This window comes from Corvus moneduloides, chromosome 4 (genome assembly GCF_009650955.1).
Source record: "Corvus moneduloides isolate bCorMon1 chromosome 4, bCorMon1.pri, whole genome shotgun sequence".
In the NCBI taxonomy this organism is placed as follows: Eukaryota; Metazoa; Chordata; class Aves; order Passeriformes; family Corvidae; genus Corvus; species Corvus moneduloides.
In genome coordinates this window covers 9,843,733-9,861,473 of record NC_045479.1, presented here as the reverse complement: position 1 = coordinate 9,861,473, position 17,741 = coordinate 9,843,733, and the positions used below count along the sequence as shown (strand labels likewise).

At 41.3% G+C, this 17,741-nt stretch overlaps 1 protein-coding gene across 3 annotated transcripts in view; it reads left to right on the top strand.

The window, feature by feature from the left end:
- Window positions 1-17,741, top strand: part of LOC116443092 (potassium voltage-gated channel subfamily KQT member 1-like) — a 429,428-nt gene that overhangs the window by 223,360 nt on the left and 188,327 nt on the right. For all 3 annotated transcript variants that reach the window (XM_032106956.1, XM_032106955.1, XM_032106957.1), the window contains 3 exons: window positions 11,880-11,955; window positions 15,508-15,602; window positions 16,584-16,624. In XM_032106956.1, the coding sequence (XP_031962847.1) occupies window positions 11,880-11,955; window positions 15,508-15,602; window positions 16,584-16,624 (212 nt within the window). The remainder of the gene's footprint in view (window positions 1-11,879; window positions 11,956-15,507; window positions 15,603-16,583; window positions 16,625-17,741) is intronic.

Below are 17,741 nucleotides of genomic sequence, written 5' to 3'. Positions count from 1 at the left end.
GTTCCTGTCTGATTCCTGGTTTGTCAGCCTCTGCTTGATGTCATGTGAAGTTAGGTACCTTTGATTCATGGAGTGTTGTGTAAACGTCTGTTGATTTCTATCTGTTCTGGTTTGCACTTCTGCCCTGAGGTTTGCTTTGAGTTTCAGGTTTGGGCAAACTGAAATTGTCAAAGAAAATTCACTTTAAATTGCAGGCTTTCAAGTGGTTTTGTTTCGAATCCATGCCAAACCTGAGATTTTGCATAGTTTCTTTTTGCATAATAGCCAAGCAGAAAGATAAATTGTGTCAAGCTCCTTTGGAATGGGGTTGAAGTTTATAGGTTTGTGAACTTTTAGAAAACTACACCTGTAATTCATTATCAAGCCAGCTCAATGCTGGGAGGACTTGTTGGAGGACAGCAGAATGCTGGGAAACTTCCGGGTAAGAGAATTGAATTAGAGGAGAAGCAGCATGTTCTTATTTCAGCTCCAAATGGACAAATGGTCATGACCTATTTCACATTTTGGAGCACTGAAATTTTGGGCTTGAGTATGTGAATACTTGAGCTGCTGCCTCATCTCTGCAGTAAGTTCCTTCAGATCCAGATTAAAGCTAGTTGCTCAAGGAGAAGATAAAGCTGATTTGAGGCAATGTCTATATGTCTGGTTCCTTGGATAAAAAAAATAATTCCATTTCAGTGGGACTCTTGATAGCATCATTCCCAGTTTTTATTTCATTCTTACAGGGCTTCCAAGAGGAGTTCTCAGACTGCTGTTCAGAGAACGATCAGTGGGCATGTGTCAAATGAAATAAAGGTCCCCTTGTTTTTGGGGTTTTCTTTGTTTGAACATATTTCTGTATCTAAATCTTAAAACAGCCTTCAGCAGTGCTAACATAATTAATTGTTTGTATCAAGTGTTCTAATTACAGCAGTTCAGGTGGTTAGCCACCTAAATGAGTGCATAATTATTTAGAAACACTTTTGATTGCAGTACTGGCATCCTCAAGGCCCAATTAAAAAAACCCAAACAAAACACACACAAAAAAATCAAAACCCAAAAGGTTGAGACTTTGAAGCACTAATAGCCATTGTCCTGTTAATTAGATCACCTCATGTGCACTCAATAGTAAATGGCTATCTTTTGCTCCAATCAGATTTTCGTTTGCTAATAACTTTCGGTGGACAAAGAGCTGATGGTCCTTCAAAGGGGAGGAAAAAGACCACTTTAAAATTGAGTTTTTCCATAAGAAAACTTTGACGGGCAGAGGAAGTTTTATTAATTTCATTTTGTAACAGAAGGAGTGAAAACAAAACTCACTCAATGCAGGCAGAATTCAGGACACTGTTATTAGTGGAAAATTGTCAAAGTCCGTTCCAATATTTGAACTGAGTCTTCCCAGGATGATTTGCTGTTTCATGGGATTCATAGAATGGATATGCCATTCTTTTATAGTATCCCATAAACCAGTTTACATCTTCTCTGAGACATGTGGTCTTCATTCTGCACCAGATGATGCAGTGTAGGATATGTCTGCAGGGAAGAGTCCCAGTTACAGGGAGGAGAAAGGGCATAAACCAGAAAAAATACATTTATTTTATATGAGCATAAAATATTTCTTTTTTGAAATCAAAAGTGTATTTAAAATGGAGGAGGGCAAATTGAAGCATATTATCATTTCAGGCTCAAATGCTTTCAGAATCTTTTGTTTCATAATGACTTTTAAAGTATTTTTCCTTTGTGTTAGGATGGAAACAAAGACAGGAAAATCAGAATTCCCCAGAGCATGAAGGCACAGATTTCCTCACTTACATTGAAAACAGAATTTTTCCTGTTCTTTAATAGCAAGGCACAAGCAATCGGTATATGAACACTTTCCTTCTGTTCATCCACTGGCTGAGCTGAAGGTCTGCCAGAAAAATAAAAACACCAAGAGATAGCATCTTTTCCTGAAAGTACAGAAAAAATGCACAACCCTTGAACAGAAAGCAGTTTCTCAATGAGCAACTGAAATCTCTTGAAATAAGTAGCTCAGCAAAACTTCTGGTTTCAGTGATTGTTTTCACAAGTGATGCTTGCAGCTCTTAGGAAGATATTTATTTCTGTAGTAAACTATTGATAAGTGCTGCATATTTTCAGTATTAGGCAAGTGAGACCTGTAGGATTTTTACGCATGTTCTTACGTGAAATACAGGGTGGAAAAATAATACGTGTCTGTGGTCACGTAAAGTTCCCTGTGAGGTTCTATGAGTATGATCACTGTTGTCTGCAAAAGAGTTCATGCACACTAAATTTTTTTTTTTCTAAAGATACGTGATTTTTTTGTCTGGTTTTGAAATGGCAGTTCCTCCAGTGGCAAAGCAATATCCTTTCTTGGCACGTGGGTTTGTAGAAACTGGCGTTGGAGCTCAAAATGGGTTGTGATGGAAGTTTGCAAGGACCTTGTGAGAATATCTGTGGGTTTGAGAAGACCCTTAAAAGGTGAATTTGCAGGTGATCAAATAGGAGATCAGTTTGAGAACCAGTTTTCAAGGGTCTTTTCTGCTGGTATGAACTGGTTGTTGTGTCCCAAGGTTCGATACAAAACATTAGTGGAGGGCAGGGTCATTTTCTTTGAAGATGGCAAGTTTCAGTGATTCACATCCCATAACCAGCTACTCACAAATACATCTGCATCCAGGTAGGATGCTCAGGATTTCGTGCCGTTGTGTGGAAGTCCATGTAATGCTCTACTGAATCTTCATGCTGGGATCTCCTCAGGATCCCAGGTGCCACCAAACCTTTTTTGCCTTTGGGAGCTGACAGTGACCAGAATCTTTTATTTCCTCCGTTCTCTGCCAGCTCTGGGAATGATTAGAATTTGTTTCCTCCACTCTGTCTCCTTACCAGCGTGTCTTAAGAGTCCAGCCCTGTTCTGTATTGTCCTACCATTACCTCTTAGTGGCCTTTTTTCAGTTCCAGACTGAACCTGTTCCTTTGTGTTCCTGAATTGGGTATTTTCCAAAGCTGTTCATAATTGTACTATAATGTTCATGGTCTAGCACCTGCCATCCTCACAGGGCTTTTTGTGCTCCTTTCTAACACTTCCACACACAGACCTTCCCATTCATTCTCCATTCTAACCAGTCTAAGCATTTCTATTATGAATCTCTGAAATTACTGGTAGCATGATTTAAACCACAGGCAGAAAAATAATGAAAAAAAAATGTTGTAGGATTTCAGTCTCCCCTTGCAATTCCACAGAGAGCAGTACTGTACTCTCTCTTCCCTACACCAGGGCTGGGTCTCCCTGCCAGGCCATGGGCAGTGCATCTGGCACCCCTGAAGGTGCCTGGAATAAAGACAGGGCTGGAAAAGGCTAAAACTGCTCTGCTACTCCAGTTGGAGAGAGGAGCCTAGAAGCTGAATACTGACAAATTTAAATAAAAAATAAGGCACTTTTTAACAGTATATAAAGGTCTTTCTATCAAGGCCAGATGCCTTTCTGGAAAGTTACTTTAGTCCTACACAAGGTTTTTGGCTCAGGGCAAGGGCAGCTGTGTGAAATGCAATCCCCTGCACTGTTGAGCAGGTCACATTTATGATCTAATGGTCCTGTTTGGCTTCAGATGCTGCGGGTGTCTTGCATTGCTGAGTATCTGGTGAACAGGGAACTAATTCCTACAGGGATTACTCAGGTGCTCAGAAGAGGAGGAGCAGGGAAGGTGGAGAGGGGAGAATGCTTTGGAAAACAGCCTCTGCTCAGGGGTCAGTGACATGGCAGTTTATCCCAAGCCTGCAGAGCAGTATCCCTTGCTTCTCATCACCATTAAGGGATAAACATGTTGTCACTACCCTTTTTCTTTCTTTTTCTGCTGAGTCATTCTATAAATAAAATACAACTTCATTTGGGACTGCTAAATGCCTTAAAATCCCCGTGACACCTCCATGACTTAGGCAGGTTTTACACCTATTTTATAGACATATAAACTAGAGCACAGCCAGGTAAAAGAACTTGAACAAGATCGCCCAGAAATACAGAGGCCAGTTAAATCAATCAGTTCAAGAACCTAGGAGTTGTGTTTCCATAGCCCTGCTGCAACTACTAAATCACGAGAACTACTAAGGAAAGATCCTGCCAAAAGCCACTGGTTTTTGTTTTTTAAAGCCACAAGGAGCATTTTCCTTAATTCCACAGGGTCTCTCCCTAGTACTTGGTGCAGATTAATTAATTACATATTTTTTAAAAGAAATGTAAAGCCTTGGGCAGCCTAAAAGCCATTGAAGTTTTAATTCTCAGAACTATTCCCTGACTTGAGTGTTATCCAGTTCCTATTCAGGCAAGATAGGAATTAAGATTAATGACCCCAAACAAACTGGTATTTCAGAGAATCAGTCTTTGCCAGGCATTATATTCTCATGACAGAAAATCATTGAGGCATAAATACAGCGCTTAGTCATTGGTGTATATTAACAACACCACGTTGTTCCCATAAATGCTGAATACAGTGAAGAGGAAAATGAAGTCTTAAAGTTCATTAATTTTGGTTGTGGCATTTTTTTAGTGAGCAAACCAGAACCTGTGGAAGAAGGCTGTCCCATTCCTCTGCTGCACAGATGGGAAGGCTATTCAGATTCCAGAAAGGCGTCTCTGGGAAGTTGTTTGGGCTTGGTGATGGCTGTCTCTGCAGTGTCTTTTACCAGCTAGATGGTCTGGAGGTGTTTTTTAAAAGATGAATTCGTGAAGACCAAGTTTTGAGCAGGGAGAAGTTAAAAACAAATACGTAGCTGTTAGGATTAGTGAGTGTTGTAATATGTGGGATAAAAATGTGTCATTATCTGTCCACATCCCAAGAAGGGGTTTGTGGCTTGAGGGAGTTTCTAAGCAAATGAGAACTGGCATGGAGACAGGAGCATTTCACCTATCCTGGGACCAGCAGTAGTGATGGTCAGCACTAACACAGGAAGTTATTGTGGCAATTTCTAGAAGCTGTTTGCTTAGAAAAGAAAAAAGAAAATCTTTCTGTGTTTTCACTTCCACACTGAAAAGACATCCCTATGACATCATCTTGTTTGTTCTGACATTGCAGAAAGAATGGAAGAAATAAAATGGCAGAAAAGAGACCAGGAACTTTTATTTTGCTGCCAACAAAAAATAGAGGAAAGATGTAACCACAATATCCAATGGCTACTTTAGTTCTCAGAGACAGTTCAGCAGATGAGTTGTTGTTCAAGGGCAGTTGGGCTCCCAGACACAAGAGCATTCTGTAGTAAGCTTAATTACTCATTTTAATTATGCATTTTAATTAGCAGGGGACTAACACAGTGCTTTTCTCCCACTTTCTCAATAAACCCACTTTGTAATATTACAGAACAAACTTGTAACTGAAAACTCCAACTGTCTGTGGTTGAGAAAAACAACTCCAAGTTCAGGGCTTTTCTTCTTCATGAAATCACATTCAGTGAGCAGGTTACATCCACCTCTGATCATTTTCAGGCACTTTTTACTAACTTTATTCTGCTCCTGGACAACATGAAGCAATCACCCTGTGCTGCTGCTTCTCCCAGTGGTGCTTCCTACGCCAATATATTGGCTGGCCTGTTGTTCCCTCTAAATGATGTCCTAGTTCTTCCTCTTCTGGCAGTTTCCCTCAGAGCTGTTGTCCTGTCCCTGTACTGTCTTCCCTGCCCCTAAATTCCCTGCTGTAGGAAATCTGCTTTCTTTCCCATTCACTTCAGGGAAGGTCAGGTTAGAGGGGCAGGTAGAAGTAGAGGCAGCTGTGTTCTGTAACGAATTCAGAGGCAGCAGTGTGTGTGGGATGGGTGGGTGGGTGAAGACAGAAAATGCCACAAAATCTTCAGCAAAATAACCAGATCCCAGAAAGCAGCCCCTCACAAACTCTGCTGTCTGTACTCTCTCACTTCTGTACTCTTTCCTACCTGGGACTCTACCTGCAAAGGAGAGATTTGCAGAGTCTGCAGCATTCCTTCACAAACTGAGGCTGTCAGCAGAGTGTGGTGAAGCCAAATAGGCCTCCAGGCTGCTTTGAGAGGAGCCAATCCTAATTTATTTGTAGCTTTGAGCCAAACACAGGCTTGAAAAGGTTCAGGTAAGGATATGATTAGAATAGAGATGAGGTAGGTTTAAGGTGGAGTTGTGATAGGAATAAAGGGAAAAGTAAAGTTGTGCCAACGCTTTCTGAAATGTTCTCTCAGGTTTCAGTGCAAATAGCATCTTATTTAATTTCCATGGTGTAAGTGGTGGAAATGCTCCAGAAGTATCTGTTCTTTACAAGGCTTTGATGAAATGTTACAAGACTGGAAACCTCTCATATTATATTTATGTTGTACTTCTCTGCTGCTCCTGGCTTGGGATGAGCTCTGGAACCAGAATCATCGCCTGACAGTTCCAGGTGTTTGCATGTCAGACTCAAGCTGCGACCTTCTCTTAACTCATGTGGTTTAAAAGGCTCAAGGCATTTTGTCTGGCTTGGCTTAGCTGAAGGCAATAATATTTTCATTTATAGGGAAGGTGATTTTTTTAAAATTTGGACATTGCAGCTTCGCTCAGTTTTAAAACCACATTACATAAGCTCCTTTCCCTTGTGATGAAAACCATGTCTCTCCACCACTTTTCTCCAGCAAGAGAAGGTCCACACTGTGTGTGTGACTTCTTGTGGACCAACAGCTGCATCTGCCTGTGAGAAGCTCTCTAATTTTATCTTCTTTCTGGTTTCTCTTTTCCCACCCTTCTTGTCCTTTGCTTTCAGTGCAAATAAGATTTCCTTTAAATTTTACCTAATAAAATATCAGCCCATTTGAGACAATTGTACATGGAAAGAAATTAAAGTTCGGACTAGGAATCAGTGTTCTTCCCAGAAACAGAGCTGGAAAGCGAATAATCTTAATCAAATGTGATGGGAAAACAAAAAGGCAGATGGAGGGCTGAGTTCTCAAATAACTTCTGTACATTTCACTTGCCATCATTGATCTAGTCCCTGTTTGTGCTGGCTTAGAAACTAATGCCAAGTGGACAACTCTGGAGCAGATGATGCTGTATATTACTCTGGGGAGGAGTTACCACATCATCCAGGGACTGGTATTAAACTAGAGTTAGTGTGACTCTGTATGTGTTTTCTCTAAGCAACCAGAACCTGACAAATGAATGAAGCTCAGCAGTAACCCAGGCACTGTGAGTGTGTATCCTCAAACCCGTTTGGCAAACTGGCACAGAGAGCTATAATTGACCTTACTGAAGTGGCCTTTATTTTCCACAGCTCATGATGTTACACTGAATAACTCCTCTAATTCATGACACCTGAATAAACATCAGGAAAACCAGTCTGGAATGCACATTCCCCTATCTGCAGCCACCCTGCAGCACAGCCTGGGCAAAGTCCGTCCCCGATCCCTACACCCAAGTCAACTCTAACAATTAAAAAAATGCTGCTGGACTGAAAAGTGCATCCCACTGATAACAGGCTTGTCTGGAGACTTGAGCTGTGCCTCAGCATGGCCTGCAGTAGTTGTAACTCTGCCTGGCTTTAGGGTCCATTTAGGCATCTCTTTTTTGCTTCAAATATCCCCTGACTGCTCCAAAGCACATTAAGCTGGAAGTTATCAGGCTCCGTACAGAAGAAGAAAAAGAGTACATCTGAACTGGCCAACACCAGCTTTTAACAGACAGAATGCTATATCAAAGAAAGGTTATAAAAACATCCCTGTGGGATAGTTTCTGCAGTTGCTTTGGATGTCATCATCTCTATTTCCTCCTCTGGTTCAATTATTTTCAACAAAAAAGAAAATGTTTGGCTTCTTTGGCTTAAGCTACCGCCTTCCTGCAGTTAAAAAAAGAAAAAAAAGCCACTCTTGAATGCATCCAAGTGTTTTAGCTGAAAGTGATGCCGTTCAGTGCTGCCTGAGCCCGGAGCAGAGGAGCAAACCCAGGCTGCAGTGGCACTTGGGCACGCAGCTGTCCCACCAGGCTCTGCACCCACACAGGCACAGCCGGAACCTGCAGAGGGGAGGCTGAGCCAGCCAAGAGGGGTCCCCTTCCCCAGCCCTTCCAGGGTAGCTGCCAAGTGATTCTGAGCATCCCCCCAGGGCAGGGACTGTGTGAACCACCACCCGCTCCCCTTCCTCCCTGCCCTACCACAGTGACGGCCCAGGAGCCAAACTAGGAACGACTCGTTGTAATTAAGGATAGGTTTGAGCCCTTTTAAAATTGAGCATCCTGCTGAGAAACCCTTGAGCAGAGAGGTAAGGAACTCATGCTGCTTGGCTTCAATAGGCTTGGGTCCTATTGAAGACACAGTTAGAGATGATGTCAGTACCATTTATGGATCCAAGGATATGTCATTTCAGTAGACATTTCATGGTATCCATTATAGTTACAGATGTTGCAAGCTTCAATTATTAATTTATGTGCTCATAACTTTCCCAAAGCCAGATCACTTCTGTTCAAATGTCATTTTGTTCTCCTTTAGAAAGCGTTTTAGGGGAGGGTTTTGACAAAACCTTATTTCCTGTTGTTTAGGTTAAAAGGTGGAAAAGCATTTAACTGTGTGTCAATAAAACTCTTAATTCTATTCCTTTGAGCATAACATACAGACAAAACAATCTTCCCAATACTTACCACCCACCCCACCTCAGTGTGGTGGACTCCATCCTTACGAGGTCTAGAGCTTAAGCTTGCGTTTCTGGGTAAATTTTTTAAAATAATTAAATTTTTTTAAGTGCTGGAAAGCATCTCCGTGTGTGTGTGTGTGTGTGTGTGTGCGTGTGCGTGCCACTGCCCTCTGGTGCACAGAGGCAGGAGAGTTTGGCTGCTCTGTTTGGCACCCACCCACCCCTGTTCCTGCTCAGAGCAAGTGCTCAGGGCCTGCTGTTTGGGAGCCAAGCTATGAAAGGAGTTAAATCCTCACCCCCGAGGGATGCAGAAACCACAGTCCCTGTGCAGATCTGTCCTTTCTGTCTCATGTCCCTAGGAAATGCCACATGGAAAGACTGTGCAAGTGTGGTGTCCATCACACCTCCCTCAGGCTGTTGTCTCATCAGCTGCATATCCCAAAATATCCAGAAGATCCAGAAGTGGTGCTGTGCTCCTACTGAGAATTACCAAAGCAGGGCCTAGAGCATCTCTGTCCTTTAGTTCTCTCCTGGTGGATGTTTCTGGAACGTGACAGACTGACACCTTCAAGGCTGAAAGAGTTTTGCCTAATCCAGGGGGATTGGGATAAAATAGAAGGTTTAGCAGGGTAAATATGTTGGGCTACATCCAGGGATAAATGTAACCTGGTCAGTAGTAGCTGTAATTATCCATTATGGACATTAGTGGTCGAAAACCTATGAAAATCAGCTAAAATCTCAAAAAATGTTTAGGACCACGGCCACACTGCCCCAACACCCTATCAGGAGGATAGCTCTGCTTGCTGTACAGAGCAGGAATTTATCTCATCTGGAGCTGCTCTCTATCACCTGGAGCTGCTGTGCTCCCTGGGGATTTTTTGGGGCAATTAGGATGACTTATCCACGTGTCTCACTATGGATTTGCACCTTTTCACGCTATTTTTCCATCAAAGTCAGGTTTCACACATTTCTGACTCCTAGTTTAACACTAGTGACCATCAAATCTGAGCAGTCACTTTTATTTCAGAATTTGCTCCTAAAGAGATTGGTGTGAGTTTTGCCAATTGGAACATGATGATATCAAGTGCTTTGGAATGATAGTTGGGTGACCTTCTTAGCTGTATTTCACAAATTAATGACTTTTCTCTCTGAAAATGAGGCCTGTTCAACTGTACATCAAGTTCCAAGAGTTCAATCTCGTGGCTTTGAACATTTTAGCTTGATAACAAACTGTAAAAAGTTCTGTAGCCCTGATTTCTGCAGAAGGAGGGGAATTAGGAGGAAAGTACAGCCTTGGTTTGGTTCCATCTCTGACTTCTTTAAGCTTGTCCATTTAAGCTTGTTTAAACAGTGACTGGGCCGTCTCATGTGGATCAGCCTAATAAAAAATCCCTCAAGTATATATATGAAGTCTCACATCATTTATTTCTAGGGGATGATTTCAAGTTTTTATCTTAACTGCTTTATCTTAACAAGTCTTTATCTTAACAGGGGAGGTTGGCTAACCCCTAAACCTTAAATTGTGATTCTTTTCTGGTAATTAAAAAAAAAAAAAAAAAAAACATAGTTGTAAGGGCTGACAAAGACCTCTCTATCAAGTCTGTGCCATTTGCAACCAGTGTCGCTTCTGTTCTAGTCAGCAGCCACAGGAGCTCAGCTGGGGCCCTGAATGTCAAGCTGAGAGCTTTTTCTTTCACCATAATGAAGGTCCTGCAGGCTAAACTACTGGTAGCCCATCAGTGACATTTCTGAAATCCCTTTGATGGGCTTACACGAATGTAAAGGTTCCTCCTCAGCAGTGCTGCTGATGGTGTGCAGCAAAGGTGGCTCTTTAGTCGTGCTCACCCTGCCTTGTCTCTGTGTGTTTGCATGTGTGAATGTATTTATATGGGTATGTGCATGGATATACACAGATAGATGAAATATGAGTGTATAGGTAGGACAGACACCTGTTTGTGCATGCATTTAATATTCTTCTGGGACCTGACATAGAAAGAGCAAGAAAAAGCTACTGGAATCTTATTTTAAAAGCCTGTGGCTGTGGTATCTCACTCAAGCAAAAGCTCTCAGGCACAGGATGGGATTGTTGGGGTACAGGGCCAGGAGTTGGACTCAGTGATCCTGATGGGTCCCTTCCAACTCAGCGTATCCTATGATTCTGTGACAAGCACTATTTTTCCCAAAGAATAATTATAAAAATGAATAATTTTGCTAATTCTTAAAACACAGTTCTGGCTTGTTTAGCCTTTATTTCCTTCACTCTGAAATAACCCACTGTAACCTTTCCACTTCTTAGACTTTGTCTCTAAACTGTGGCACCCAAGTAGGTGGTCAAGCCAATACTTCCTTTTTCCCAGCCAGACACACTGGGAAGAAGCAGCAGATTGTGTTTTCAGGAGACTTAAGAATCTTGCTGGAAAGTTTTGTCAGGGTTATCATCACATGTCAAGGATGATGTCCATATAGAACATAGATTTCCCAACAATGCAGCTTCCTTGGAAAGAAAATTTTGTTTTCTTTAGTTCACTCATTTTGAGTGAATAAAGGAGTCCATGGGGAAGGAGTCAGTCCTTAAAGAAAATACTCATTCTTATAATTACCATGTTCCTGCTTCCTCCCTACCCTGCCAAAATTCACTGTAAAGAAGAGGTGTGGTCATTAAATGCCATCCAAGTGGCACAATTAATGTTCTGTAAATGCAGGATCCTCTGGGTGAAATGATACAGCTGAGTTTAAAAATGTCCAGTTCTGTGTTTGAATACCCGTACGGACATGCACACCCACATGTGCTGAGAGGGTGTGTGGTGTTCATTTTAATTTACTTTTTTTTAGGATGTGACACTTTGATTTTTCTTTCCTTCTTAGAGAGCTCAAAGTACTTTTTAAAGGACTTAATTTCTGTGCAATAGAGCTCATGGGCAAACACTCAAGAAATGCAAAATAAGGAATGTACTCATGGTTCTAAAAAACGTTTCTCATTCTTCAAACTGATGCCAGTTGTGTGCATTGACAGTAGTCCTGTCTAATCCCCTCCACATGAATTATCTTTGTACACCTGCTTTCATTGTCTCACTTATCAGTTTTGAGTACTCAGAACCACAATTTGCAGGAAGGCAAAGCAGCAGAACAAAGCATTAATGCACACACAGCGTGCTATGCTGCAGTTTTGCATTGTAAAGATAAAACGTAGTTGTAGATTTTGGTGCTTGGAGTCAACATCTTCCATTAAGACATTTTTCCTCCTTCCTGCCCTCCCCCAGCTGATGTGTGTCTGTGTTTGTGTTCCTTGGCAGACTGACTGAAGCACACAGAACAGCTGTGAAAGTCATCAGGAGAATGCAGTATTTTGTGGCCAGAAGAAAATTTCAGGTAAGCAGGAGGATTAATCACAAGTGCAGCTCGTGAGCTTGCCTGACATTGCAGGTGCTCTCAGAGTGGACTTGTCTTGGTGAATGTGGTGTAGTAAGTCAAAGGTATTGGTCAAGTTCTTGGTCTCACATCTTTTGGGGATTTTTTTAATGGTGTGGGCAAAATTATCAATGATCCATGGGTGTAGTGTGACACAAACCCCTGACTTTGTGGAGTCAGCATCGTTATTTTTTACTTCTCTTTTCTTACTGCACTTGTTTTTTGGGGTTCTGTGTGTTTACTATACTCACCAATACTTACCCATGCACTAGCAGAACTGAAGAAAAGCCTGCTGTTGAGGTGAAAACACCTCTGTACGGGTGTCTGCAAAAATGCTGATCATAACAAGAATGTTATCAATCATCTGATCAATTAGGGAATGTTCAGTCCCATGCTATGTATGGCTGACAGATCAATAGGCCTCACTGATGAGTACTATGGGTGCAAAGTTGCTTTCATAGGTGTGACCCACATTTCCAAATGTATTTCCCAGAAAGGGACCTCACAGGCCATATTTTATAAAATTGTGGAGCATCTGCCTTCTGGAAATTTGCTGTCTTTATGAAGCGTTCAGTTAATTTTCTCAATCAGGTTAAAAAGTGCTCAAACTAAATGTGCAGCATTGAAAATACTGTTTCATTTTGCCTGTTTAGTGAAACTTCTTACGATAAAACTTGAGTGGAATGTGATCCTGATATCATCGTTCTTATCATCCATGGGCTAGAAATGCTATGGAAATGAAAAATTAACTTCTGGACTGATTTTCAAAGCCCTCGTTATTTCTATCTTAAGGTTCATGCTTTTTTGTCCAAGAGGATCCACTGCAAGTTAATAGCCTTTCATAATCCTTTTGAAGAGGTTTTAAAAAAATAAATCAAAAACTTACATTTAAGGCAAGTTTGATTAGAGCTGAGCACTTAAATGCAAGGGATAGAAGTCTGAGATAAGCTCCCAGCACTCAGAAGACTCTGAATTAGGGCAGACAGAATAGCTTATATATTTCCTAATCCCATGCAGACATGTATCTTCAGATAACCCTACCTTTTGAAAGAAGTCTAGGAGAAGTCAGTTTGTTAAACTCAGCAAAAAATGGGAGAGCAGGATTATATTGTAAATATACCAGAGAGATAAACACGATGGGAAATTAAAAAAAAAAATAGTAAAAGAAAATAGAGACACCAGTTCTGGAAAATAAAATCAGTTTATAAATGAGTTAGGTTAAAAATTAGGATATTTCAAACCCCTAGAGACCTAATGTTCTGGAGCTGTCAGGCCGTAGCAGTCATGCCAAACCTTAAAAACTGAATTTCATCAATCTATGGAGAGAATTCTGTGAGTCAGTGACAGGGAAAAAGAAGAAGAAGGAATAATCTTTTTTTTCTTCCTTTCTTGGGGCCATGAAATACAGTTTATAGGACTCCCCATGCTAGTTAGATTTTGGGAGTTCAAAGCTGGGTAATATTATTTAGTTTTGCATGCTGACTGTGGAATACTGAGCTCAAGTGGCCAGGATTTGGGATTATGAGCAGAATGAAAGTTGAAGGAGTTGTTCAAGTTCTGCATTTACCACACCTCCCTGGAAGCCCATTATCTCCTGGCTTCAGTTGTATCGTTCTAGCATTTCCTAATGAAAACATGGCAGGGGATTGTGCCAAAGTTTGGCAGGGCATAAGATGCCCAGATCCAAAGCTTTATGGAAAAATAGGAGGGAAGAATGGTGAAAGCTGGAGGGATATTTTTACTCAGCTTCAGAGAGGACTCAGGCAGATTGCAGTGTCCAGCACTTTGCAGCTACAGGATTCGGAGCTGATGGTTTGGTGAAATGGATAACAGACAGAGGAATTCTTTTGAGGGGGTAAAGAAATTTCACTGGGAATGAGTAGAATTAATTATGCGCATACTAGCCCATGGGGGAGAGGGGAGGGGAAGACTCCCCAGCACATCCGGGCTCTGCGCCATGCATGGTGTTTAATAGAGAGTGTCCAAAGGAAAGGATACAGGATTTAGCCAAAATGCTCTCCAGGCACCCCCCACTAGTCCATCTAGAGAGTGATACTGGCACTGCTTCTCGGGGTGAAGACAATAGGCTGCTTTTCTGGCCAGAAATAGTGATGTGTCAGCGTCTGCAAAATGTGGAGCTGGGGAAGGGGGAAAAAACCCCAAAAACCAAACAATAAACTGAAAGCTGAACCCTCCCTCCCCCGCAAAGCCTCTGCTCCCAAATGCACTCAAATGCACACACACACCTCCAAAGCCACAACTCTTCTGGAAGTGTTGGTGCAGGTAAGTGCTGAGTGCAGGGGAGGCATTTTGTCACGAAGAGCTCTCGCTTCCTCAGTCATTTCACAGGATTTGTTTCCATTCCAGTTCCATGCTTTCATTTGAAATTTCTAGGATCGTGTGGCTGCCTTCCAAGCATGACTCCAGCACATACTGTAGGTGTTCAATGCATGTGTGCAGTGGTGCATGCTAATGGCTCTGGCTGAGGCTGTGACAGAGTGCAAACAGACAACAAGATGACTAATGAGCTGTTTTCAGTAATTCCCAATTACTAGATTTGCAGTTCACCTTTGCTTTTTTGTCCCCCCCTTCTTTTCTTGATTCAGAGCCAAAAAGGGAGACATCTTGCCCCACATTTACCATAAGGGTTCTCAAAATGCTGGTCTTCCCAAAAGGCCGTGATTTGTGTTTAAACCTCCACAGACACATTGATTTTACTTGCTAAAATTTCACCGTGCTGCACCTTTTATAACCACATCACTTTATGCAAATTCACTAGACCTGTTTCAAAATTCAGCCACAGTAGTTGCAGCAAGAAACCAAAGCTTGGCAGAAGCATCTGGGTTCTCCTTAGGATGGGAATAAAGCTGGGCAGGTGGCAGTTTTTTCACTCTCTTGCATTTTTTTATCTGTCCTTTTTTATTTGAATTGCACCTTTTTTTTCTGATCTCGAAGGTATCATGAAAGACAAAGGAGCACAAACAAAACCCACGTGCGGCAGTCCCCTGAGTTATGCAGAGCATCTGTCCTCCCTGTTCCTCAAGCAGCAATATTTCTGTCACCAGACATCTTTGGTCTTAAGAGACATATGATTCTGGGTCCAAGTGTTCTGAGTTGGGCCAATCCCTGGGGTTCAGTCCCCCGACATTATGATTAACAGATGGCTTTGGAATGAGCCAGGAGATACCGCACATGAGAGTCCCAGATAAATTACCCATCCTGGGTTCATGTTTCTCAAATACACTGGGAAGGGCTAATATTTTGCTCAGTATGGAGTAACATGAAGACATGACTCTAACTGGCAGTAATGGGAATCATTTGGCTCCATCTCCACAACAAATATTCATTCACTCCCACAACGGCTGCATACTTTTTATTCATTACGACAACTGTTGCAAAATGGCAGGCAAATAAGCTCTGGAAGATAAAAAAACAGAATGAATGCCTGACTGAAATAAAAATCCAGTTTGACCAATACTCACCTTTCAACGTGCTGCCTGCCTCCTTTCCCAGCAAGCTCAGAAGCCGTACGATGTCCGTGACGTGATTGAGCAGTACTCCCAAGGACACCTCAACATGATGGTTCGCATAAAAGAACTTCAAAGAAGGTAGGCCCTGTCCACCTCATGAAATATCTGATTTCTCTAGTGCCAGCTGGCTTTAGGAGAGATGTGTACTTAATGAACAGTAATTGTCCAAAATTGCAAGCACAACAGGGAGCACAATATCTGGAGGATTTAACTTGGAGCCATTTTTAACCCTTTTTATGACCAAGTTTACAATTATCCTTTATTCTCCTCTCCTTTTTCTCCAAGTGGAATTAAAAGAAATTAAGGTGCATGCTGTGAAGTTTATAGTGTGATCCAAGCTTTTCTGTCCTCTTCTTAGAAAAGGAAAACTTTTCAAATAATGATTTACCTTTCTGTTTCCATTCTGTGGTTCTCCACAACTGAGAGAAATCTGGTTTGCCTGTGCTGCACTGTCTGGAACTTTTCCCTGCCCACATTCCTCCATGCACACGCTTTCTCCAAGTTTGGGGCTTGCAGCTGAAATATTTTGCCACAAAACTATTCTCTTCTGTTTCAGCACAAAGTGCTTTTCTCTTTACAAATTAATGCTGTGGACAGGGACATCAGAATGAACTCCCCCAGCCCTTAAATGAAATGAAAAAAAAAATCCTATTGAATGGAATCTACTGTGTCAACATATATAGATATTAAATCCGCCTGCATGAGGCTCTAGGAATAGTTGCAAATGTTATTAAGAAATCATTCTGTTTGTATAGTCTTTGTTATTAGATTACATAGGACACGGGAGAGCTATGTTTTAGTTACAACTTGAAAGTCTGAGAAATATTAGTACTCAAGAAAATAACAATAATAATATGGTTTGATTTTGGAGGAAAAACTCTAAAGAGCTGAACTGTTGACTGTGTGTGCATAAAGTCATGCTGGTATCATGTTTTTGCTTGTTTTGGTTTGGGTTTAGAGCTACTGTAAATTCTCATGTAAATTATGCTCCCGTGCTTAGCAACAGAGTTTAAGTTGCTTGGTAATTGCTCTGCTGGTAATTCTCTGTTTGCTTCTCAGGTTGGACCAATCCTTGGGAAAGCCAGGTCTTTTCCTCCCAGGTATAGTGACTGCATTTTATGCAAAATTATTATCTTCATAACTTTGGGAAAATACCCTTGGCTACTGTAGTGTGGATTTATAATCCAGCCAATTATACATGAATGTAATTCTGTTAAAAAGTCCTGGAATGCCTGTGCAAAGATAAATACCTTTCATTCAGGTGGTAGTGGAATAAATGGAAATTAAGAATAAATGTTGAGATGTATATTAGTACATGATGAGATGGAAATATCCTGAGGGAAATTCTTCCACGAAAATATTCTTTCTAAATCTTTTGGTCTGGGATTACAATATATGTTGATTCCACTTAGAAAGGTTTCTTCCTTTCTGAACTCAAGACTCATATCCCCAAGTGACTTGGAGCACGACTGAGGGTGGCAAAGTAATTTCAGAGCCTCTAAAAAATGGCAAGTTGTCAGTGGTTAATATTATCAGGACAAGGAATATCATTCAAAACACATTTTCAACATCTGATTGCTTCAGAAGGCTCAGTAGGACAATCCTTTTTCCCTGTAGCTGGTTTTGGACCACAGGAAAAGAATCTGTCAGCTTGAATACTTCTATAAATATTTATACATGGGGATTCATTCCACAATGTGCAAGCTAAATTTATGGAAAAACATCCCTTACCTCCAAAAATGTATTATTTTATTTCAAGTATAGCATTACCGAACTGGAATTTGTGCTCAAGAAGACCAGTCTTAGAAGCACGTTTTATCAAACAGTTTCTGGTTTCAGAGGAGATGAATAATTAGAAACTCATTGTGAAATAATGTTCTGAGAGGTGAGAGAAGCTGAAGATGTTCAGGAAGTTTGGTCTCACCAAATCTTGAGTCAAAAGGGTCATAGAAACCACTGGGACGGTCTTAGGTGGGCCTGTGGCTTTGAACAAGTGTTGGAAAGAATCTAAAGTACCAAGGAACTGACTGGAAAAGGTAAAATGGTGGTTAGGGATGCAGAAGCTGGTGAGCTCAGTTAGGGGTTTGCAAGACCAAAACCAGAAGTTACTTGATCTAGTAGTCATTTTATCTAAGCCCTCCAGAAATCCAAAAATATGGTAAGTGGTTCCAGAGAAATGGTCTGCAGAACTAAACCTAGTTTGCAATTACTCCTGGT